This window comes from Neopsephotus bourkii, unplaced genomic scaffold (assembly GCF_033783945.1).
Source record: "Neopsephotus bourkii isolate Nb327-2 ecotype Australia unplaced genomic scaffold, CSIRO-AGI_Nbou_v1 NB_1792, whole genome shotgun sequence".
NCBI classification, from domain to species: Eukaryota; Metazoa; Chordata; class Aves; order Psittaciformes; family Psittacidae; genus Neopsephotus; species Neopsephotus bourkii.
Genome location: NW_026902266.1, coordinates 184336 through 209901, shown reverse-complemented (window position 1 = coordinate 209901; position 25566 = coordinate 184336). Strand labels below are relative to the sequence as shown.

The 25566-nt window shown below is 37.4% G+C and overlaps 1 protein-coding gene across 6 annotated transcripts in view; it reads left to right on the top strand.

Annotated features, from left to right (window-relative positions):
- Positions 1 to 25566, top strand: part of FMN1 (formin 1) — a 188425-nt gene that overhangs the window by 42606 nt on the left and 120253 nt on the right. For 4 of the 6 annotated variants that reach the window (XM_061342549.1, XM_061342548.1, XM_061342547.1 and 1 more), the window contains 2 exons: positions 5626 to 5801; positions 16916 to 17033. In XM_061342549.1, coding sequence (XP_061198533.1) covers positions 5626 to 5801; positions 16916 to 17033 — 294 coding nt within the window. Of the gene's footprint in view, positions 1 to 5625; positions 5802 to 12954; positions 14832 to 16915; positions 17034 to 25566 lie in introns of those variants that run through there. The other 2 variants (XM_061342550.1, XM_061342551.1) reach the window with 2 other exon arrangements.

Below are 25566 nucleotides of genomic sequence, written 5' to 3'. Positions count from 1 at the left end.
ATCTTCTAGACCAGAGAGTGTTATCTGCACTTTTTTATGTTAGAAGTTCATGTCAAGGCTGTGTACAATTTATCTCCTCCTGTGGGAAGACATCCTACTTTGAGTTCACACTTCAGAGTAACACACTAATCTTTATTTGCTAGCTTGAGAGAGAGGTCTTAATTTTAGTTGATAATAGATTTCTCAACATTTTTGTTCATTATTAGTAGTAACTAAACTGTATTTATTCTTTGCTGGGAGAAACAGGACACAGCCAAAAGACAATATATGTTTTATTTAGATATTGATACTCCAGGATCTTCTAGTTCTCTGAGCATTACAAGGACCCCAATCCTCCACTTCCACTGCAAGTTTTTGCCTCTCCAGAACTTTGATCTTCTGTTCATTGCTTTCAGGGACTTAATTAAAAAAAAAATGTACTCAATACTGTGCTATTCAGGCTTCTTTGTTAAAGCAGTCTAGCAAATAGCAGGCCCAGCTTTTTAAAATCATGATTTCTCATCATGCAAAATGAATTATTTAAATGTACTGTAGAAACATAGGCAATCTTCAGCAGGATTTTGCTAAACTGCTTATAGTGTGAATCACTACATGCTCCAATACAGATCAAACAGAACATAGGAAATAGGAGGAAAGATGACAGAAGTCACATATATCTTCATTCCCAAAGGCAGTATTTAGCATCTTTTCCAGTTTCTCCAGTCTTCCACTTATCTAGAGATTTTCTTAATGTTAAGAGCATTTATTAGTCTTTGTGCACTTTTCTGTGCAGAAAGCTACGTACTGCTTTACATGCTATTCAATACAATAGAAAAGACTGTATTGATACTAAATACTGAAAATTTTTCTTCAGTCTTCTCTTGAGTCTCTAGCGAAGCACACAGGCTCCTTCTGTTTGCTTCCTTTCCATGAAGGAAATCTGGAAAATTAAAAGGGAAGGAGGAGGGCACCATCTAGACTTTTTAATTCCCTTTCAGCTTTTCTTATTTTTCTCCCAAGTTATTCCTTTTTCTTCAACTTCAAAAGAGAGTTTAACTCCCCCCCGCCGCCCCCCCCCCCCAATATCTTATTGTCCTCTACTTCAGCTACATACATGGGAATATTGGGTGCAGAATTTATATATTTATACAGAATGAATCTCTTTATGTGCTAAAAGATCTGAGATACCACATATGGCATGTGCACGGAGATATGCAGTATCATTTACCTACATAATCTGAAACTGCTGAGACTACTTCTAATGCTGTTTTTAAATTGAGATTTATTAAACTGGTGTCTGTAGCAACAAAAAGAAAAGATAAATTTCAAACACAAAAAGTCAGGATGCATTTACTACTTGGTTCCCGATTTAGAAAGAAAAAGGCACGAAGGCTGGATCATAAAATTTGAGGCATACACTGCAAAAAAATTTTTTTTTGTGGGATCTGCATATTTTGGATTTCCATATTTTAAAAAACATATGTTGACTTTTCAGCTGAGGTTACCCTCACATTCCACCAATGCTTTCAGTAACATTACTCAAGCTTAATGTATTTGGGCAGGGAATTATACCAAAGATTGTTTAACATGCTGGGACTTGGTGATGTAAGATCTGGAAACAGCTAAATCCCTACGGTAATATCACTGTCTTCCAGTAAGTAATATTTTAAGTGCTCTAAATGTAGCTCTAATGTTCAGCTCTGCTGTCAAAACAGTGCCTTTAAATAAGTGATTTTGCCACTTAGACTGTTGTAATTTTGTGGTCTATTTACTGTATAAATCTACTTGGTTATTTTGTTTTGTTTGCTTCTAAAATTGAAGATCCCCAAAATCTTAAAGGTCCACAAAACTTGTCATTCTAAGACTTGTTCTCAAGATGTATACAAAAACTTAAATTTTGTTTTATTTACCTTCTTTTCACTCCTTCCAAGAAGCAAGCAGTGAACACAAGGATCTAAGGCTTTCTTTATTCATGCTTCACATATAAGTGCTTATAGCATTTAACCAAGTAGGCAGTAGAATTGTACATTACATATAAATCACAGTACAAAAAGAATAACCATTATATTTTTATCCTGTGTGATACAACAATGCAATCTAGAAATGATGGAGTGCAATTAAAAGATTAATATAATATAGAATGACTAGTGATTGGGAAACAAAAGCTAGAAAGACACAGCGTAAACTTGGTCTCAGACTTAAGTGTGTTGTGGTTAAGCAAACGATGTTCCCACAGGGAATGCATATTATGACTCATCCTAATTGATTGGACAGACAAAAAAAATAATTTGAGGAGCTGATTCTTCTTCCCCAAGTACATTTCCCAAGACAGCTCAGAAAGTACCAAGAAGCTTTCTAGAGACAGAGACTGCACAGCGAAAACATACTGTGTCCCATAGCAACTGTAGAACTGTGGATTCCACAATGGTGACTTAAGAAATATATTACGTGTTATCTAATATGCCTGTTTCCTAATTTAAGAAATCATGTTTAAAAGACTTTCTATGGCAAGAATGTGTCATTTGTACAAAAAAAGACAGGTGTAACGACCTTCTAATTACGTAGGTTCAGCACAGGACTAGAGCGTTTAGGAGATCCTGGATATACTATTTATTATCACAGTCTGACGATATGACCGTGCCTGTATCCCTGAGGTTTGAGTGCCTCATTTGTCTTACCTGTACATTGGACAAGATAAACAAGTTCTTTATTTACACTCACGAAGTTTGTGTGGTAAAAATTGCCAAGGAAGCATGCAGTGCTCAGTCTTCCTGCGTTTACTTTGCTCTGGCTTCCCTTCCCTTGGGACAATAGGTGGCAGCAAATCTGTACTTAGGCAGTCTTCTTTCTACATGCAGTGTACGTAGGAGGCACTACCTAATTGGTGTAAATTGCAAAACGTGGAAGACACTTGGACTCTCTTGGAAGCCCTTTTTTTTCAGAGGAAAACAAACAAAGGATGAAGAAAATTTGTCAAATCTGTTAAGCTTGCTAAAGGATAAGCATATGCATTTTAAAACTTCCTAAATTTAGCCTGTCAATGAATGGATATATACATGTGTTTGTATAGACATGCATTAAATATGTGATCTTTGTTTTAAGCAAATACTCTTATATTTAAAACATTAGCTGTAAATTTATATAGAAAATAAACCTAATTCAACAGGAGTCTCTGAAATTATAGAAACAATCAAAATTTCCTTGCAGTGGGTTGCCAAACAAAAAAATAAAAAAAAAAAAAAAGAAAAAAAGATAAGTTTCCTGGGTAAGTGTAAATAGCAGTAAAATCCATCTGTCGGAGCTGACAGAATGGTGAATTTAAGGGAAAAATAGGGCTAAGTATATAAGAACTTGCTTAAAATAAAATAGAGAGATGATTAAAGTTCCCCTTTCCTGTTCCATTGTCTGCTGAAGTGGATAGGTCCCTTAGCAAAGAAGTGGTTGTATGCTAATGGTGCATACAGGTGGAAACTGGTTCACGGAAGAATTTGGTCATCCTCTTGAAGGGTAAACACAGATAACATTAAGTAACAATTGGAATAGAAGGTGAATAGAGGTTTGGTAACAGACATAGGAGCAAACTGCTGCAAACAGCAAAAGTACCATAAATTAATATGGTCATGAGAAAAATTAAATTTGGACAAAAACTGAATCTCTGCAGCTGAGGGAGGTACTAATTTTTTTTAGTAGCCCAGAAAGCATTTGGCAGGCTGACTGTTCTTAGCTATGTCACGGTTAATTTGGGGAAATAACAGCTGCTGCAAGAAGGGGTTCTGAATGTGGCCTCCTGCTACAGCTCTGTATCATCACTTATGAATCAATGAAAATTATTAGAGTAACCACATTATGGGTAAAATTCACAGCTACGTAGGAATTTAGCACTTTAGCAGTAGCTGACCTAGAATAGGCATCTTGAAATGGAGTGGATTGAAACTGATTTAAATTGATTGAAATTGACTGCAGAATGCAACTGTAGTCAAGCTTTGAAGCACTGGAAGTAATGCTGTGTGGGGTGGGCAACCAGTGAATTACAAAATCAAACCAAATTTATATTTCTGAACCTAAGTTTTCTAAATATCAGAATGATATTTAGTTTTCTAAATATCAGAATGACTTTCATAATTAAATAAGGGCCAACAAGAAAAAAAGTTTGTTAAATGTGTAAAAGTATATAGAAAAACAATGATTCAGACAGTCAGCAAAGTTCTCTTTAGATATGTGATCTTATTAAAGGTGGCACATCTGGAGTTGAGCAGATCCTAAATTATACTGTCTTGTGTTTTAGTATGTTGATACAGTTTCATATTTTATGCAGAGCACAATTTCCAAAAGTGTAAGGTATGTACAATACACTTTTTGCAAAAATGCTGTCTTTCTATAGGATCTTATGCTGAGATTTTGTGTGAATAGATGATTTTATTCGCACAGTAATACCCGATTTTACTTTGGATTGTTGGCCATTTTGCCAAATGTTTTATTTTACTCTGCTTACTGATACAGCCTGGCACCTAAATTATTTGGAGCTGTAAGCTTTCAAAAAGTTTGAAAATCAGCCTATATTTAAGCAAACAGGCCTATAGATTTGATCCTAGTGCCTCTTTTTCACCATGGTCTTTTAAATTTAGGGAAGATGCAAAAAACTAAAAATAAGTTACAAAACTGTAAGTTCAAGTGCTTGTATAATGCTAAGCCACCATATATAGCAGCGAGGAATTGTGGTAGCATCTAAATTTCCCATGAAAATGTTCCAAGATCGATGAGTCTGTGTATATGAAAGAGTGTATATATCCTAGAGAATATAAAGAGGTGTATATGCCCTATAGCATGTCAGACATTTCACATAAGGGAACACACTGACTTAGTGGCATTCATTGGTTTTCTCATTGTTAAAATAGAAATCATGGTGGAGAAAAAGACTTATTCCTCTTTTGGGGGACCAATAAACTAGCAATGCTGTGAATGGGAGAGTGCTGGGTGGTTGCAGTGTATGAGGTAGGGGTGTGTATTGTTGGCTATCAGGTTTTGCTCTTATCTCTCCTACTAAATTCACACCTGGTTGATTGTAGCTAAACTATCCCCCAACTAGGTTGATGTTATGTTTAAGGCTACTGGATCAAGTGTTAACATATCACTTCTGATTGAAAGACTGCTTTTTATGCCTTTGGTGTAATGGACTAATATGGATTGGTGCAGCCCCTGCTAAGGCTGTGTTTAGCCAGTGTTACAAAGTTTTTCTAAACTTTGTTGAGCTTCCTTAGCTTAGTTTTATACTTGACAACCACCTCTGAAATAGGAATGTGTAACAGACACATTCAGGAGGACAAGCAAGGGTGCCTTGGCAGGGGAGATGAAATCTCAAGCACCTTACATACAATGTGTATCTCTATGAGGGAAAGACAAACAGCCCACTTTTTTTGCTAGATGTGTCCCACAAATATTAAGTACAAAAACATTTTTTTCTCAGTGACAATATGTACCCCATTTATGCCATTATATTTTGTTGTAAATAAGCAGAACTGTAAGTGCATATGTTGATTGTGTGTACCAGAATTTCAAAACGATACAGAAGTTTCTATATGCAGGGATTATCTGCAGATGCATACAATTATTTTATTTTATTTTATTTCATCTCACATTGCATTCCAGCAGATTCAGCTTTAAAGGATCACCTCACTGAACGGCTGACTGATTTGGATGTGGCAAACAGAGATGAAGATACCTGGGGTTTGGATTGCACAGTGGGGCTCTCAAACCCATTTGCTCATTTCAGTGAGAAAGAGAAGATCAACAGAAATATGTTGCATTTGAGCCTGGAACTGAATGTGAGTAGGTTTCTATTCATGCTGTATGGGATTTCAACAAGCATTTATTATATACAATTACATTTCTGGCATGCATTTTTTTTCTAGTATGCCTAAAACCATACTCCAAAATATCTGACAAACTCCAAAGTTTTGGAGAGAATACAGTTTTCCAGATGGTCTGTGAGTCCATATGCCTATGTGCTGCTAAGCCTGAGAGCAATACATACAGATTTTTTTTTTTAATTATATAAATAGATTGATATATGATGTTTTTAAAATCGTGATGGGTGTTTATTTTAAATTAGTTGTTTTCTTGGAAATGGATTGAAGATGCTAACAACTAAAAGGTGACAAGTATAAGAACAGATACCAGGAAGATTAAAATCAGCAAGCAATATGTGTGTATGCATGTGTGAGTGCATGTACCATGCGCACATGCTTGCGTATGTGTGCAGAACCCAGGACTGCTGGGAGCCATGCTATTGCTTGTCAGAGTTTTCGAGCAGTTGAACTAGCACTTAAGTCAGACTGGCCAGGAATTTGATAGGAAAAGTTTCTAAAGTTCCTGGGTTATAAGACAACTGATGGCAACCTGAGTTAATCGCAATGCAAGATATTTACTCAACATGGCCTGGCCTAATCCAGCTGGAGATATGCATGTGCTCCAGGAACAAGCAGTTACTAGCCTAGAGATAGCCATGTTTGGCAGTATTTCAAACTGAAGGGACAAAGGAACAGAATGTAGTAGAAGAGGAAAGAAACATAAAAAGGTGGAATGGTTGAAAGAAAATGCTTTGAGGACCAGACTAGGTAAGGCAGTTTGTGTAACAGTGACATCTATTGGTAGAAATATCAGAATTGACTTAGAAGTACATTTCAAACGCTTTTAGCATGCTTTCACTCATCGTTATTCTCTTGAGCTTGTTAAAAAATTGATTTCTTCTAACCTTTCTGAAAATAATTCATTAGAATGTTGTTGCATTACAGTGATGTTATGGGGTTATCCTTGTAATAAAATGTTGAGATGAAAATGAATTACTGGAAAGTACTGTGACATAGTTATCATCACTGCTACAGATATATGCTACAACAGGAATTATCCAGTCCATGAGGATACTTCTTTTGCATTTACAAAGTCATTGTACAGAGCAGAAGGTCTTTCAAGCTAAAAGATATTTAAGAACAATAATTTGAGTAAAGTAAGAAGCTTCTAAGATTAATAAGCAGTTTGCTTCCATTTTCTCACATTTTTAAAAGCGACATTTTCTAATTAATTACATTGTGAAAAAGGGAATGACTTCAGTTTCTTGAAGAAAGAATACTTATTTCAGTGTTTCCAACAGATGCAGAACAAAAGCCTCCATTTCTAAAAAGAGGGGGGCTCAGTATGCGCTGATGGGTTGTTAATGACCCACTAGGACACTTTATCCTGCAGCTTACTCCCTGTGACTCTTGAAAGTCTTTCAGAGCTGAACTCTGGGCTGAATTACTCACAGAGCCCTTGCATTTGGTAGACTAATTTTTCTGCTTAAGGATGAGTCCATGTCTAGTTGTGCGACAAAGGTTGAAGGAGGAGCTGCCGAAAGAATGGTAGTGAGAAGGCTTCTGCCGGTGCTGCCATCAGAATCCGCTGGACTGCATCACTGCTATAACCAGCCTACAAGAAAGATAATGGCCAAAAATAGGCTGCATGAGTTGTTCTGGTCATGGCAATCAATTCCCAGGTGTTGTCTTCCCTGTGCACTCCTCAGACTGGACAAGAAGACAACTGTGGTCAAAAAATGTGTCTGTGTCTGAAGAGGAACTCTGAAGCAAAGATGATGTTTCCAGGAAGTAGCAACAGAAATGGACTAATATATTTCCTCACAGCTGTGATCACCCAACCATGTGATGCTGTTGGAAGAAAAAGTTTAACCTGATCGATCAAAAAGCAGTTATATTCATAATAATGACAATGTGAAACTCCAAGCTTCTTACTGAATGCTTTCTGTGGATTAGGATCATCCTTATGGAAATTTATAATATATTTGTATATGTACACATATTGATACACTACTGCTTGCTTGTTATTGTGAAGATGTATCTATGTTTTTGTTAGTTGGGAGAAGGCAAATAAAATAAATGAGTGAGAGAGTGGATGAATTCTTTTCCAACAGGAATTTCAAATGCACAATCTGTATCAGAAGTCTGAAAAAAAATTCCTGTGTTGGATTTTAAATTTTAGTTGGAGCATGCTGTGTTCTCATTCAAAAGCCAGCATAGAAAAGATACGGCAATATGGAAGATAATGAAACCAAATAGAAATGCAGCTCCAGCCTATTCTTTCTGCAGCATTTCATCTCAGATAAAAAAGCACATAAATGAGATGTGAAATTGCAGCTAGTATAACTATCAATAGGTAGTAATTAAAAAAAAAAAATTGGTAAATTTACATAACTATGTGGATTTTATTTTATACAGTTTTTTGTTTAATCTTTATTATATCATACTGTAGATTTGGAGCAAAAAGCCTGTTGAAATTAAAAGAAGGTGAAAAGAGAGCAACCTAGAAATGGAAAGCACAAGGGGAAAAGATTAAAAATTCATCTCCATTCTTTGTTACACTAAGTGCCGGCCTTTGTGCCTTAATGCACAAAGATCTTACTCAGTTTACTTACACAGTTTACAGTGATCTTCTATTCCCTGTCTTTGTTATTTGTATGCCCACTTGTTTTAACCAGGAGATCAGACAACACATCTTTCTACAAATTCTGCATCAGAATTAGCACTTTCTAGTTTTATAACCATATAACCATTATCATCTTTTTCCAAATTCTCTAAAGTAGTCCATATTTCAGTGTCAAGTAGAATTTTGATAATGATAAAAACCACATTGCATTTCTACAGCTCCCTACACCAAGTGTGTCTGGTGCCCACTCATTCTGTTAACATCATCTAATGCTGAATTTTGATAAGAATTATCATATCTGTGTTTCTGTTGCTATGGCTAAACTTAAATACTTGCGTTTAAAATGATTATGTTGGTGATGTCCAAATCCTCAGACCTCAGGAAAATTGCTCACATAATGGTCCACAGTGAGGTAACAAGGCTGAGAATAATGATGAAAATCTGTGATTTAAAGATTTCCTTCCATCTTCTCTGCCTTTTCTATTTGACAGCATTTAAGGAGTTAAAATCTTAAGTATAAAATGAGATAAACACTGTGAGAGACAAAGAAGACAGCAGGCGAATGTTAAGATCCATTATCAGTCAGCACAGCAAGGGTTGGGCCTGGGACAGGGCAGAGGGCAGGACTGTGTCAGCTGAGCTTCACACAACCACAACCACAGCCTGCAGCTTCACGTGGCTTTTCTGAAGCCTGACACAATTCGTGCACTCTATGATTCTATTATTATTTTAAATAAATTATACAAATTTTCTTGGTTTAAGCTCTTTGTGCTGAAAAACAGGACAGATGTTTAGCCACTCGGATGACTTGTAAAATGTCTCCATGTCCTGTTCTTGTTTCTCTAGTTTGCTATTACAGAGATCTGAAAAGGCAATCTGAATAGATATGGGGTCAGGAAGCCTTGTGTCCTGCTGTATGACAGTGATAGAAATTAGATTACTTTATTCTGGCTTATTGTGTGTTTTCTCAAAGATAGTTTAAAAACCTACTTCAGGGGAGATCTTAGACACCTCAGAAACAGAACAGGAGTGAGTTGTAGGTGTGACTTCTGTCTGTGATAAAATGTAGGTCAGAAAGGGTGTGGATTATTAAATGTGCTTTAAACTGTAAAGAATGATTGTCCTTTTGTATAATTAGCAAGTTGACTGCTCTGAAAGTTGCTATGACAGGTTTTAGGGGCTTTTCTGAGGCACCAGAGAGTTGTCAGTTTTATTAAGTAGAGACCTGTGACATGAATATCATAACTGATTTTTTTTCTAGAGATTTTGAAGTTGTTTCTTCCTTTAGATGCAGTATTACAACCTCTTCAGAGATACTTTCCTTATGAGATAGATCCACCCAGCATTAAACCACTTCTGCCAGCAAACTGACTCATTTGCACATCAAAATAAGACGATCTCCTTCTTGTGTAAAAATATTAAGGGCATGTATCAATCTAGGTATTTTACCCAGAAATACTCTACTGGGTGAGTACCAATGTGTATTTCATTATCAGTTATCTAGTCCCTCATCAGAGCACTGTCCACTGTGATGATCATCAGACTGTGAGAAATAAGTCCTCACAAACCATTATTTGAGGTTGGGGGTTTATGGGCTGCATGGTGAATTTGAGAGACCAGCCAGCTTCCAGATTTTGATAATTTCTCCAGAGATAGTTATAGACACAAGTTTCCTTGCTCATCCTAATGCTCAAAAAGCTTGAAAGTTTCTTCTCACTTTCTCAAGTTTATTATCAAAAGTACATATAAAGCAGTATCATTTTCTGCAGGCTTATGAGATTACCTCTGGCTTTATAAGGTTTATTTCTGCTTCTGGAGTTCAGTTACTCAGTGTTCTACTCCGTTTTTTCTAGCGTCTCAATGCATTGCATAAGTTTGGCATGACACTCAAAGCACCATTATTTTCACTACTCATTTGATCATTGTCTTGTAAGTTTTGTTGGGATGTTGTTTAGATATAAAGTATGGCTTTCCTGGTTTTAAGTCACTTTTAAACTAAACTTTTCATATGTACTGTAATATTAAAATCTTAAAGTTACATAGTGACTATTTTCAGTAACCTGCCTATGTACAATATTCATAGAACTGTTACATCTTGACGACTCTAGATTATTAAAGTTTTATTCTAAGTATGGGTTGTCATTAATATAAACAGATACATAAACATTTGTCATAATCTGAATGGTTAGTTTAAAAGGTACCATGAAGTTGTTCACATGTAGTTTTTGTTAGTGAGCACTGAAACTGTTCATGAAAAATATGATTTAATATTTATCCATCATAAGTTAAGCAAACCCCCAAAAAATAGGTACATAAACAGATAAGCAGGGCATAACTATATAAAGTGTAAGGACAATGAAAAATTAATCCCATGGTTGAACATAGGTGTAAACTTAAATGTAGAAAACTTTGGTTCAGTAGGGTCACTTTGCCCCAGTTGTCACAGAATATCACAGAACAGCTTGGGTCGGAAGGGACCTTAAAGATTATCTAGTTCCAACCCCACTGCATGGGCAGGGACACCTTCCACTAAAGCAGGATGCTCAAAGTCCTGTCCAACCCGGCCTTGAACACTTCCAGGGATGGGGCATCCACAACTTCTCTGGGCAACATGTTCCAGTGTCTCCCCACCACCACAGTAAAGAACTTCTTCCTTATATCTAACCTAAATCTAGTCTAGTTTAGTTTAAACCCATTACCCACTGTTCTATCACTGTATGGCATTTGTCATAAAATTAAATTTGGAAGTGTTATAGACTTCAAGAACCCTTGTTTTAGGGGAAATCATGAGTGCTAAGGTAGCTATTTTCCATTTGTCTTTAAAACGCTGGGATTGTAAGAGTAGGTTGGTATAGGGAGTGATAAAGATACTGTGTCTCTTGAGCAGGGCTTCCTTTTGTGATAAGCCTAGAACACAAGGGGAGTCGTGACCTGTCAGTCATTTCTGTCCTTGTCACCAGATGATTTAAGTACAGGGGAGAAGCAAGTCCAGATCTTCCTACAGGAAATGGCAGGAAGTAAGGCAGAAGATACTGTTCTGTGTTAAATCACAGATAAAGATGGGAATGATTCCAGTGCCCTTTATCTGTAGGTATGCATGCAAGCCTGTAATTGAAAAGGTGCCTGTAAGGTTCATCAAAGGCCTTAGTGTTACAATCTGGTTTCTGGGGAACTTTCTTCCTGCTCACTTTTGCTGCTGACCTTATGATCTTTTGTAACATATTGTACTTTTTGTACATTCTACATTTTTAAACAGGAAACCAACCATTAAATGTGTTGGGATACTTTGTTTTGTAGCTTGTCTGTAATGTTTAGCTTCTCAATGTTTTTGAGTAATCTGACACGGTGATGTGATCTGCAGCTGATTTCCCTGTGAAGGCCAGCTTTCCCTGTGCTGCTTGTTTATGGTAACTCATCACAGCTAAACGGCTGACCGTAGACTGACCTTCAGACTTCCGTGGGAAAAAAAAAGAATCGTATCTTTGAATTTCTAAGGTACTAATGTGGAAATTTGACTAAACAAACTTTTTACAGGCCAGGGAATAGAAGAGTATCAATTCCTGTAGATTTGCAGTCTATAGTTCCAAAAATAAGAAAAGGAACAAAAGTGAAGACTTTTGATGGGAACCTTACCTAAGTGTTACTGAATTTCTGAATATCAAAGGTGCTTAAGAGTATTTTGTGCTTTCTTTGTAGGTGTTTTAGGAAAAAAAAATGTATTATCCCTGACAGCTTCTGTTAATACTGAGTTATACAGTCTTAAAGATTTCTTTTTTTTTTTGCAAGTATTAACTAAAACAAATCTCACACATGCAGCATTACCGTGGCAATATATATATAATTATATGAAAGTTATCAAAAAGTATGTCAGTGGAGACTGTTCTGGTTTGAAATAACCCAGGCTTGGTGCCGCGCGGACAGATAGCCTGTTGCTTTCTAAACAGTTAACTCGGCGTTGGGAGCACTGGCTGTTTACCCTGCCCACCCAAAGAGCTCCTAGTCACTGGGTGTGGCGGCAAAAGCCTTTGATAAGTACCTGTGTACAGTTCACAGAAGTAGCTGTGCAGACTTAGGACAGTAGTAATATGAAACCAGTCTCGTTGGTTTTTGTTCATGGCCCTGGAGGCTGCAATCTGCATTCCAGATGAAACCTGCAGCAAATCGGATGAGAGACTTTTTTTTTTCCTGCTTTCTTCGGCTTCAAGGGCACTCACGCGAGCTCGCTCTGGCCAGAAAGGAGCTGGGGACTCCGCGCAGACTCCGGGTGGTGGCATTGGAAACTTCGGATTTGTTACTTCAGGTTTACATTTGACATTTTTGAGTTGTTACGGATTTATAGAAGAAGATCTTTATGAAAGGGGAAAGACTATGCAAAAGAATTCATCAGGACTTTTCTGCTGAAAACCACTGGGATAAGGAAGTAGCAAACTCCAAATGTGCCCAGCTCCGTCCGGGAGGCTTGCAAAAGAATTCATCAGGACTTTTCTGCTGAAAACCACTGGGATAAGGAAGTAGCAAACTCCAAATATGCCCAGCTCCGTCCGGGAGGCTTGTTTATATAGCTGCTCTGTGCTTTTAGCACGTAGGAAGCTGCGTGCAGCCAGTAGGATTGCAGGCGTCCCAGCAGTAACCATTGGTTGAATTTTCAGCCAAGATTAGTGAGCTGGCATATTTGCTGTGACAAAAAGCCCTTTGTGTAAAGGAACAAGTTACTGACGCTGCTGAGAACTTTATTTACGGTGGGTCTTTTTGCTGCTCCTGAAGTAGAGTTGAGAGCCCCCACGGCCCCTTCGGCGGTCGGGTGGAGTGGAAGCGGAAGGAGGGGCAGGGTGACCTGGGGGAGGCTGGCTGCCTTCGCAGGGCAGGGGAGCGCTGCGTGTTGCAGTGCCTGTAGGGAGTTCACCCTGCTGCTTGATTGCATGTAGTAAATACTTGTTTTGCAGTTAGTGGCACTAGTAGAAGCAAACTTACTCTGTACTTCATGCGACATGGAAGAAGAAAATGCAGTGCCTGACTGTATTGATCTTTCAGACCTGGAGAATATAGCAGAAAGTGAACCTGATCTTTTTACTACATTTTCAGTAAGAACACTTTTTGGATTTACAACTAAATTTGAATCTACAGCTTCCAAAGAAGAAACAGTACTTAAAGCATTTCAACCTTTGCACACCAATATAAATACTCATGCTAACACCTGGTATGAGAGGAATGATAATGACTATAATAACGACTCAGAAAATCAGCCTGGCATGAATAGTACCAGTGGCCAAGCAGACCCAGTGTCTGGTAGGCACATGGACCTGGAGCTGGAGTTAGCTGAACAAAATGAATTACTTCTTCACCATTTAAGGTTTGTACAGACTTCTTTGTCTGAATCTGACAATGATGACAAGGATGCTATTCTTGTACAAGGTACTTTGGTTCAGACAACAAGCGATACAGAATCGGACACGGAGAGTAAGGACCTAAACACCAGTGAAAACAATACAAGCAAATCTGGTCTAGACAATGCTGCTTTGTCTGCTGAAACTTTGGGCAACAACAATCAAAATAAGGGAGAGTCAGAATCAGAAGGACATAGCAACAGTGATGACACTGTGGATACAGATGACATTGGCTTACACCCAGCAATTCCTGAGCGGCTCCCAAAAGAGCTGGATGGTATTCTGGAACATGACTCCTGTGGAACAGACAAAATGTTAATGGATGAGCAGTTCAGTGTTTTGCTTGCTACAGGGGAATGCCCTCAAGAACTTACAGATGAAGAACAAAGACCTTCAGCTGATAATACATTACTCCAAAAACCAGCACTGGCTGAAAAGACTTTCCAGCTGCCCGCTTTCTTTAGTGGACTACGTGTGAGGAAAAAGGGACTAACCACAGAGGATGGGGAAACTGTTACAGAAATTAAACCAAGGGAGAATGATTTAGCTCTGCTTAAATTACGACAGCCTGTTAAGAAATCCAGTATTACATCAGGTTTGGCCACTAAAAAAAAATCATCTGAACTTAAAGCAAGTCCTACTTTCCTGGAACAACTCTCGCACTTGTTAAACATAGACGTCTCTAAGAATGAAGATAGACCTGAGGATTCTGGTGAAGGATGTGGGGCGACTGAGAACAGTGATGAAGCTCAAGAAAACAAAGCTTCCAGCAAAACAGAATCACGATTTCCCTCTGAGGAAATAAAATCAAGCCCTGCTGAATCTGCACTGGATGTCTTTAAAGCTTTATTCACACGGCCTCCAAAAAAAGAAACAACTGCAGATACTTCAGAGCTGGAAGCCATAAAACGCAAAATGAGAAATGAAAAACAGTCCTTGAAAGCTGTATTTGAAAGGTCAAAATCAAAACCTGGGGACGGACCATCAGACAAATCTGTAGGTTGAATTACTTTTTCTTCCTAAAATCTGGAAGTAGATTAAAAAAAAACTATTGGTGGGGAACGCAGGTCAAAATGTCAGAATTGTCCTCTTCTTTTGGCAATCTCAAATTTTGGATTCCCAACTGAAGAAATGTTAGGGCTAATTTGTCAAAATTCCTGATCATCTTCAGTTGTAGCAGAGTTCAGTAAGAGCTGATGGTAGTCACAGCCTTTCAATTAGAAGTGAGAGCTTAAAAAATCCATTTCTGATTTTTAAGGAAAGATCACTACAAAACAGTTGTCAGTATAGTTAGTATGGCTTTATATCAGTTTGGTGCTGCAGATATCTACTGTAGTATTATTTCATAGCTTCTCAATCTCACTCTGGGTTTTTTTCATTGAGGTTTTTATTTTTAAAAGTAGTATTTCATTTTACCTTTAGGAATAGTTCTATGGTAAGAGTTTATACAGGAAGTTATGGATGATTTTCAACTCAGTTTCTCCAAGATGTAGAATTTAAATTAATTTTTTTTTCCTATTTGCATGCATCTGTCTGGCTTTGAAAATATTGACAAGCATTTAGCCTTATCTTAGAATAACTTTGTGATGCCAGTTAGATGGCTTAAGTTATGGAGTAATGTAAGCATTTGTAAGGTTAATATTGTTAAGCATATGGAGATTTAGTTAGTAAATTTTTAAGAAATTAAAAAAAAAACCCAAGCCTTTGCTAAGTTTTCATAGAACCAAAATGATAAATAACTTTGAATGTGATTTGAACTCTTCAGTTAAATGAATAACCCTTGGGTTGGGGTTCCCTCAACTCACATTCTTACACCTACATCTTTGGCAGGTATAATCAGTCAAGAAGATTGTTCTGGATGGCTAAAGGGGGAATTATCTTAATGATTAAATTTGCAGGATTGGGCCCTACACCAGAAGCTGCCTAAGTTAATTTGCTGTGTTGATTGTACTCTCTTTCAAATTTTTATTCTTACATAAAATTAAAAAAATTTCAGGTATTTTCAGTGACACCTGGGTAGACTGATAATACTAGTTTGTAGTAAAATACCTATGGGGAGGAGAAAAGAGATACTCATTGGTTGTGGCTCGTACAGCAATTACAGTCTGTGTGTGCTCTTCCCATTCCTGGCTTGCTTCTTCCTGCTTGCACCATTCCCAGCACTGTGCTGTCGTAAGCACTTGTGTGGCTCACAGCAAACCTCTTTGGGAAGCTGTCCTCATACAGAGTGAGTGAGGAAGTGCAGAATTCAGCAGGAGTGGCTTTTGTAAGTGTCTGCTTAACGTCCGGTCTAGTGTAAATGCACATTTTCACAGAGCAAAGCTAGAGTGAAAAGTCTTGCCTTGTGTGGGCCATTGGGGCCACTTCATACTGGGTTTTGCTGTGGCTGCAGTTGTGTCTGTGCAGTTGCTTGTAGCAGCATGTTGTAAATCAGACTACAGAAATGCTATAGATGAAAAAAAAAACCCAAACCCTAAACCTGTATGAGAGTGCTTGTTTAGTGGTTTGGGTTTGGGTTTGTTTTTTCCCCATTTAAAGCGTTAATTTAGCATTCCAGTTGACAGTGCTGTCCCATTAACAGCTGCAGCAGCATTTTAATGTGACAGTATTACATAGTATGTGGACTGAGCAAGCTGCTGTGGGTGGGGCAGGAATTTCATAAACTAGCTCTGCTTCCAGAAAATTATATTGTTAAATGACGTCTTAGGTGAATTGCACTAAAGTTTACATGTAAGAGGAGCACAGATGGGGCCTTTCACTCTGAAGAAAAGATACAGGTAAAACTCCTTGGCGTTCTTGACCACCTCTGTGGTTCACCAAAACACAGACAGCTTCCCACACTGATGTGAACGGTTTCAACATATCATTGTATGTCACGCGCATTCTGTTAGTTTCCTTGTCAAATTATGTTTCTGCATTGATTTCTTTGTATCCCTTCCAATCAACTGAGCACTGTTTCAGTCAGTAGAATGAGGCAGATGAGCATTCTGGAGTACACATCTAGAGCTGAGCATGGTGGTTGCTGTTTTGGAATCAATTGACACTGCAGACTTTAATTTTTTCTTGCATCATTTTAACAGCCTGACCTGAGTCCCTCAGAGCAAGATGACAAGACTCCAGGGAGACTCCAGACTGTCTGGCCACCACCAAAGGCAAAGCATGAAGAAGTAAAAGTAGGATTAAAGTACACAGAAGCAGGTAAAACAGAGGTGAAGCATTTGCAGGAATTAGTTTCTGATATTTTTAATCTTGTTTAATACAGAGATGGTAATAAATCATAGTATTTTCTCATCTGGAAAAACAAGACTTTATGTTTTAGATGTGTTGTTTGCTGCTGCTTGTTAAGTATCTGATTTTTAAAAGTAAGTGGTGAAATCTGCGTTGAAACCTAAACACTTGCCTGTAGAAATTCATGAGGAAAGAAGTGGGTTTCTGATGAATTAGATTATCAATTTTTAACGGGATTCTGTTCAATTGAGTGACAGACTAACGAACAAGTGGAAACCTGACTGCCTTAGAATGTGAGGGGCAGTGACCTGCTGGAATCTAGTCTGGCTGCAGGGTTTTTTTCAGGTACTGTCCAGAATAAAGGTAATGAATACAGATTATTGCAACTTGTGTGTAAACAGAGGAATACTTATATCTGCTCAGGTCACTTTTATAACTAGCTATATATGTTGTCCTATCCAAATGTAAGAGAGTATGGCTGAAGTGCAATGCTAACGAGTTATCAGATATGCTATCCACAGAAAAATATTTCTTATTTTTTTGTGCGCGTTGTAGATAAATATTCACATGCCATATTTACAAGGGAAAAGAAAACATTATTGTAGCTACTGCAACTCTGTTTCAAAGGTGTATTCTTAAATATAAACAGGAGGCCTTGTTACTCAGAAATCAGTCAGAAACTCTGGAACTGTGTGAAGTATCAAAAAGAAAGGCCATAGACCATCTGTTCTTCATATACATGGAGATCTTGGAAAATAACCACCTAGAAAGGATTAAGTGGAATTAAATCCCAAGCTTTTGTACTACCTTGCTATGAGAAATCGTACAGGGTAATACTGTATGATTCTTTCCAGCTCCAGTAGATAACCATTTGGCCTTGTGTATGAGAAGGAACAAAAAGGAGTAGTGGATCTACTGCTTTGTATTGTTTACTGTATTACTTCTTTCTTCCTCTTTCCTCAGTTTTCTCTGCCTCAATCTTCCTTTTATTGTAAAGTGGGCATAATATTTGAAGTATAAAAGTTGCTGGAAGGTTCATAAACTTCAGTTTTGAGAGGAACAGCATATACACAGGATTGAATTTACAGTGTGTGGGAGTCTATCACTAGATGATCAGGACAGGGATGCAGCTGTTTACAGGGAGCACTACAGGCTCTTTCTGTTACTCTCAGATTCTTGTTATAGACTTGCCATATTTAATTTTACCCAAATAAATATTTTTTCTGCTAATGACAGTAATCATCTGTGGCAAAAACATATGCTGAAACAAAAAAAGAAAGGGAAACAGAATTAACAAAAGCTGCAGATTCTACTACTTGTAGAGAAATTAGGTCATGTTTTCCTGAAATTTGAATAGGAAGGGCAGACTGGCTTAAAGCCCATGTAAATTGTTGCTCTTTTGTTACTGTGATATTTTGGGTGGCAGTGTCATCAACATGCTAATGGTTAGTTTGCGAAGTCAAATTTTTATACAGACCAGATTCTGCAGTTCATTAGTCACTGTAGTGTCTGGCAGCGAGAGTCATTTGAATCAAAACAAACTGCTGATGATTCAGCTGAGACAGAAGCGGAGCTTTTAAAGGAAATTGGGAAAGGCCATATTTGCAGCATATGTTAGGAGTGCAGTGGAGCTATAGGTGTACCTCAGTCGTTTTAGCAGGTTTATGTTTCTCATGGATGCCCAGAAAGCAGTTGTGGCAGCAAGGACACTGCAAGCAGTTGTAAGTTGCGAATGATGGATCGGTTACATTCTGGTTTTCTGAGTGAAAGGGTGACTGTTTTAAAGCACTATGCTAAGGAATTAATTTCTGCAGTCTTCTGCAAGTGAAGCAAGGTACTGCTCATGAGTAGTGCTGACACTGAAAAACCAAGAGTTCGTATTCAGTGTTGGTCTTATTGCTGGGGGGGTTGGGGACAGGTTTTGTGTTTTTTTCTTTTAATGAATATTAAAGTGGCAATACGGCATTACTTCTAAACTCAGTATCTTCTCTCTGACAGTGGTTGGTACCTTCAAAGTGCATGTGTATACGGGCATTTGATCTCATGACCGTTTCTGTCCAAAATTCCTGCCCAGCCACCAGTGCTTCACAGTGGACTTCTTAAAATATGATACAAAGCAGATTAATGATCACCATTAAACTGACGAGTCACAAGCAATCTCAACGTTAAACCCTGTTTCTTGCCCCAGTGTCTTGTCCTGACAGCTAAGGTCAACTAAAAAAAAAATATCTTGATTTCAGAATAGAGCCCCAAAATTGTGTTTGGCAGGAATGTTTGTGATTCCAGTCTTCCTCCACTGATGTTCCTGAACAGATGATTACCAGTAACATAAGAAATGCTGGTGACTTGTTTTACTGAAAGTCTATGATTTATGTTAGTGTTTTAATTTCTGTGATTAAGAGCTTTATCTACCAAAACAATAGGAATCTGTATACAAGCAGCAACAGTAGGCTGAATTATTAGGTAAGTATTCATTTAGGACAGCTTTATTTTAAGTTTAAACAAAATGCATCTGTCACAAGTGTGGTCATACTCAAGGATAAATCTATGGACCTAAGTCTTTGCACTTATAACAGAGTAGAAGAATATGTACTTGTTTTATGAGGTTACATAGACTTTTTTTTTTTTCTATTTGCCATGAGAAATTAGTGTTTCGAGTAACACTGAAAATTTGAAAGTTGGATTGCTGTAATCTTTCTTACAGTTCTGCACCAAGTCTTTGATTTACTTCCTTCATCCACATTCATTCCTTCCATGCATTACGGCAGCTCTGACAGGAAGGTAGGGACACTGAGGGAGAGGATTCCTGGCTTTTTGATCTCTTCTCACCTCCTTGCCATGTTTTTCCTCATTGTTCTTGTTGCCTGATGGAAGCAAGAAATTCAGGCTTAATTTGGCCTATGCAGCAGACATCACAGTGACTCATAGCAGCTTGGAGGAGTAGCTAACTACCTCCTGAAGCTTGTAGTCTGGCTTGTTGTGTGGGAAACCAGCTGAAAAGCAAATGGACATAACAAGGAACACATGTGTCAAGCTGACTAGGCCTGTTAGGAATATTAGAAGTGAAAGGAGTTAGTGAACAAATACAACTCTGCGATATGTATTTTTCATGCCCTTGATACCGTCTTGTGTAGTCACAGTATTGTCTACCCCAAGACCCAAATCTTGAGTTGTAAATTTTGAATCAAAAGGATGATATTACTATATTTTGGCATATCTTATGTTTTCTTAATCCTTTAATTCCTCTGTTTCCATAAAGCAACTGACTGCATTGTCAACTGTCTCTCTGTAATTAGCACAAGCTGCTTGCACAGTTCTCTAGAGAAACTGGAACTTCTTTGAAGTGTGTCAGTCTAAAATAGCTGAAGTCCAGAAAGTCTGTAGTGCATTACACCGTTTATATCCTGGAAAAAAACTAGAAGAAGAGTATTTTTATTTATAATTACAGGTTTATTCAGTGGGACTCTTTACCATGCAATCAAAGACATTTCTGTGCATATTTCTCTGGTCCTAAAGTTCTGTTTTCATTAAAAGTTTCTATTTCTTTTTGCTCCACAATTCTTAGATCAATTTCTCCCATTTTTAAATCATTAAATCTGATACAAGGGTAGATGTGTCAGCTATTAGGTATGGTAAGAATATCTAGCCAGGCAGAGGAGACAAATCCATGTCTATACTATGTCAATTCATCTGTGACAGTAGATCACGTAGAATCCACACATAATGAACATCTCAGCTGCTGCATGTATGTCAGCACTTGCAACCTCTCACATCCAAGATGAGGACTTTAGACATGAGTTCTGCTGCTCATAAAACTGTGTTTAAAGAACAATCTCCATAATAAGGTGGTATAGATATACAGGTCCTGTGATTCCTGTTAAAATTGCATTTTAGCCATTAGGATTAACATAGTTTCTTATACAAAACAGTTTAGTCTTTTGCTTTAGCGAAAGAGAAACTTAAAGTGATGACAGAAGTATTTGACATTCCTGCTGGAGAAAATGCAATTAAAAAAAAAAATCAAGTTGAAACATTAATCTATTTAGTGCTTTTTTTTTTTTTTTATTACATGTTCTTCTGTTAATTCAAATGTCTGTATTTAATACTAAAAAACCCTGTTCTCTCCCAGTCTATCTATTCATCGTCCTTAAATCTGCAGTGAAGTAATGCTGTCTCTATGGTGCTGTAATTTCTGTGACAGCAGTCTGTGATGCTGTGGGCACATTTCAGGGTAAATAAGAAAATCAGGAGGTGACTGAGAAAACTTTTGTTAAAAAAATGTGTCTAAGTAAGTGGTGAATTAAATACAAATTAATGCCAGAGTTTTATTACTAAGTCCCCTATGCTCTTGGTTCCCATTACAAAGTCACTTTATGCTCATGCTGTAAATTCAGAGAATAACCAGCTTATGTGAGAGAGAGGCATAATGGTCTGAACAAAATGAGGAGAGATAAGAACATGATTTCTTATCTTTCTTTAACAAAAGCTTCCTTTTTAGCCTTGAACAATTTGTCTCTAAAAAAGGCATAATGCTGATGTTAGTGTTCTGAAGGAAGTTGTTGTAACAGTGGCTGCTAACAGTTGATTTCATCTTAAAATAGAAACTTGACTTTTTTTAGTACTTTCAGTTTATTTGATTTCAGTGTGGTATTTGGGGTTTAGTTCTAGGATTCTATTATAAATTTTATTGTTATGAATTAGATAAAGCAGGACTACAGCAAGCAGGATATTATGCATCAGTTGAAGATAGTGTTTTTTCTGGTTTAATGGTAACCAATCAATTGGATGTAACCTCAGAGTGCAGGTAGACTGCATAAAGGGTTTTTAAATTGTTTTACTATATTTTACTGCATTTATTGTGCAGCATGACAGGCGTATTTGGCCATGTTATGTGTTTCATATTTGACAAATACCCTAGTTATTGAGAAACTGAGTTTTTATTACAAGATTGTTTTAGCCATATCATATTCCTCTAGAGTAACAGCAACATTTTGTCCCCTTACTTATGCCAATGAAATCTGTAATTTTATGGATACGGAAGGTATTGTTCATAGTGCTGTTTAGAAATCCCTATAGTCTCAGACAAATGGGTTGTGCATATGCTGATCAATGCAGCAGATGCTTTTCCGGGTATCTTGAAGCTCTGTCTCCTAAGATTTACTTTGAAAATATTACCAAAGAACTTCAAAGCCAAGCATGCAACAGAATCTTCCTTTTCTCTCCCCACCTCAGCTGATACAGTCATTTACACTGTGCCTCCTGAGACAGGAACAAAAAGGTAGGACCCTGTTAATGCTGAAGGTTTGTGGTTAAGATGCTTCTATTCCATTTCCAGCCCTTTTGCTGCTTCCTGGAATGACTTCAGGAAAGTTGTGAGACTTTTCTAAGCTTCAGTGTACCATATGTAAAATTGGGATAAGAGTCCTGACCTATCTTTCAAGCCAAATTCAAGTCCTTTTTTATGTTTATGGGCTATTAGCACTAGATAGAAATACAGAATTGAAAAGAATACTGACTTCCTAAATTTCAGTCTGCAAAAAATTACACTTATAGTGTGGTAACTGTGCCTACGGCCATGTGATAAAATGTTCATGGCCTCCTATACGCTGAGAATGATATTATATGATGAGGCAGAAGAGTTATGCTCCACTTTTTCAATGAAAATCCCTCCTTTATTCCTCTTATGCATACCACCTATAGAAATGTAATGATTTTTGCAATACCTACTGTTTTTGAGTCTGGATGCATCTATTGCAGCAGCTGCGTGACCAAGGCATGTTTTACAGTACGCAAAGCCATATCTGGAATGCGTACATAGCTATAGATACCATGCTTAAGAACATAGAGTACAGCTTTGGTCCACTCAAAGTCGAAACTTGATTTTTAAACCCCATTTTTCCTAGTGAGAAGATTAATCTATTATCTGAATATAATGAAGGCAAGTTCTATGAATTGTTTCTTTTATTGTAGGTTTTATTTTTAAGTGTAGGGTCCTACTAGTGCAACATGGCAAAGCCCAAAACAGTCACAGGGTTTTGTGAAATGACACTTGTTATATAATGGGAACACAGTGAAAGAGCAACTGTGTACAGCACAAGAAGGACGACTTTGTATTTTATTTCCATTCTTCTATTTCAAAATATATGAGGCACTTTGTATAACAGAAATGCCTCTTGAGTTTTATTGGATTCACTTTCCTGTTCTTCAGTTTTACTGTTCATGTGATCTGAAGTTCTGGTTGGCCCATCATTTAAGCATGAGAGATGTAGGTGAAACACTGGGCTTGAATACCTGGACACTTTCTGAAAATTTATACTTGGATTTAGAAATGCATTTTGGGTTTGGTTTTAGTTGAATTCAGTACCATTCCTGCCAAGTTTGCATGCTCTGCTATGGCACAGACATGTATTCTTACCTGTAAAAACCCCAACCCCTAGTTTTATGTATATCCATGTACGAAGTTTGTCAACAGCTCTAAACTTGAGAATTGATGAGAATATGTTAAGTGATGTGCCTATGTGTGTGGATGTGTAGTATGCCTACATTCACTCACATACCCACCTATATTTGAATAAATATAATGCACGTGTAGTAGGCATGCATTCTTAATGTATGCCTACATGCCTACTATATATAGTATATAGCAATTGTGAAAGTGTTATAGATCTAGAATAAGTGCTTTATATTCTATATTTGTGCTAGATGAAGTAGATAGAGTCTGGAACTCATCAAAGAAATTCTTCAATAAATTTCTTCCTTGTGCTTGCTGGTAAGGTGTTTTTTGTTTGCCATATTGCATTAGTGAATACCATCCTATAATAGATTGCTTTTGTAAAGACAAAGTAGGATGTTTATTGAGGAAGAAATAATGTTGTATGTCCCCAGCAACTGCACCTCTAACGCTGCTTTTCTGGGAGGGTGAAAATGAAAAGTGAAACTATTTATTTCCCCTGTCAGGTAAATGAACTGTAGCTGTAACCTCTCACAGGAGAGGAACGGTCAAGTAGGTAAGTTACTCAGGTGACTGCTTCTGAATAGTGCTTTATGCTGCTTTGCAGTCAGAAAGAGTAAGAACTATTTGCTTCATTTCCATAACAGAGAATTAAGGGGTTGCTTTTTTTTCCTTCTGGAGGCTGCTTTTCTGTGGGCGTCATTTTGTTGGTTGCTCTCAGGGAATTCAATGACTGTTGTGAAATTACTTAATTTTCTATAGTAAGTTAACTTTTGTAATCTTCTCTATTATCTGAATATCTGGACAGAATTTAGACAGAATTCTGCCTTGTTTAGGACTGTTTATTCTTCATGTGTCTCCGTTCCTCACATCTTCCATATTTGTACTGTACCAGAATCTTTAAGGTCCTGAAAATAATTGCAGTTTTAAGTGTGAAAGGTTCTTCCTTCCCTTAAAAGTCTAAATTAATGAATAAGTTGCAGTGAAGGATGACTGCTCATTTCCTCGTATGGAAGATTGACATCCTTACATGTGTTGAATTACGGAGCTGGGAAGTAAAGAAAGGAGGACAGATAGTAGATGGAATGGGGTGAGAAGGATTTAGATAGCGGGTTGAAAGTGCATTCAGTATTGTTTTAGCTAATCCCCTATCCCTGAAAAAATGGTTAATTCTAAGAATTTCTTTAATCACAAATCACTTCTGATTTCCTAAACCTAAAATTATACTTAAACGCAAAATTTGTTCAAATTGGCATTCAGAAAGTTTAAAGAAATCAATTTTTCATAAACCTAAGCTTTGTGCTGCTACTGACCAATAAACTTCTAAAAAAAATGTGGAAGCCACAATTTGTCTTAAAATGTTGCATTCATGTAGCTTTTCAAATAAATGTCTGTATTTCTCCCAGTGTAACTTCTGTGAAAAAGCGTGCATTATAAACACCATTCCAAAACTGAACAAATGCCGTGTTTTGAATATTGCTCATGACTGTGCTTATTGGATGAAAAGTCTGAAAATTTTACTGCTTTTTAGTACTCTAGCCTCAAAAAGGCCGTAAGATCGCATCAATGAGCCTGTGGAAACCAATGTATAAATAATGAAAAAGGTGTAGCTAGGGTGCGTAGATTCCCTTCTGACACCTGGTGGCTAAAGGGGAAAACTACATGGGGAAAGAATGGAGGAGGAAACAGGCTGTTGTAAACGGGAATGCTGCAGACGATGAAACCAAGGGCTGCCAAGGAGGGAGAAACAACTAAGAAACCCTCACTGTTTTGCAATTTAATGAATCAGCTAATGATTTCCTTTGTGCTACAGGGTGTGGTACCTCTCAAGAGAGGGAGGTTGTACTCTGGTTCCCCAGCTTTTGTTCCCTCATTACTTCTAAACTGTGTTAAGATTATTTTGAATGTTTCCCCATACTGAGATTAATGTGCAAGACTTTTTACAAAAAATGCACTGACGAGAAGTGGCTATATAGGTAATTTATCTTCGGAGCTTTTGCTTTCTGCTTGAAGTTTTGAGATGATGGCAGAGAACGTTTGGTCCTGAATTGC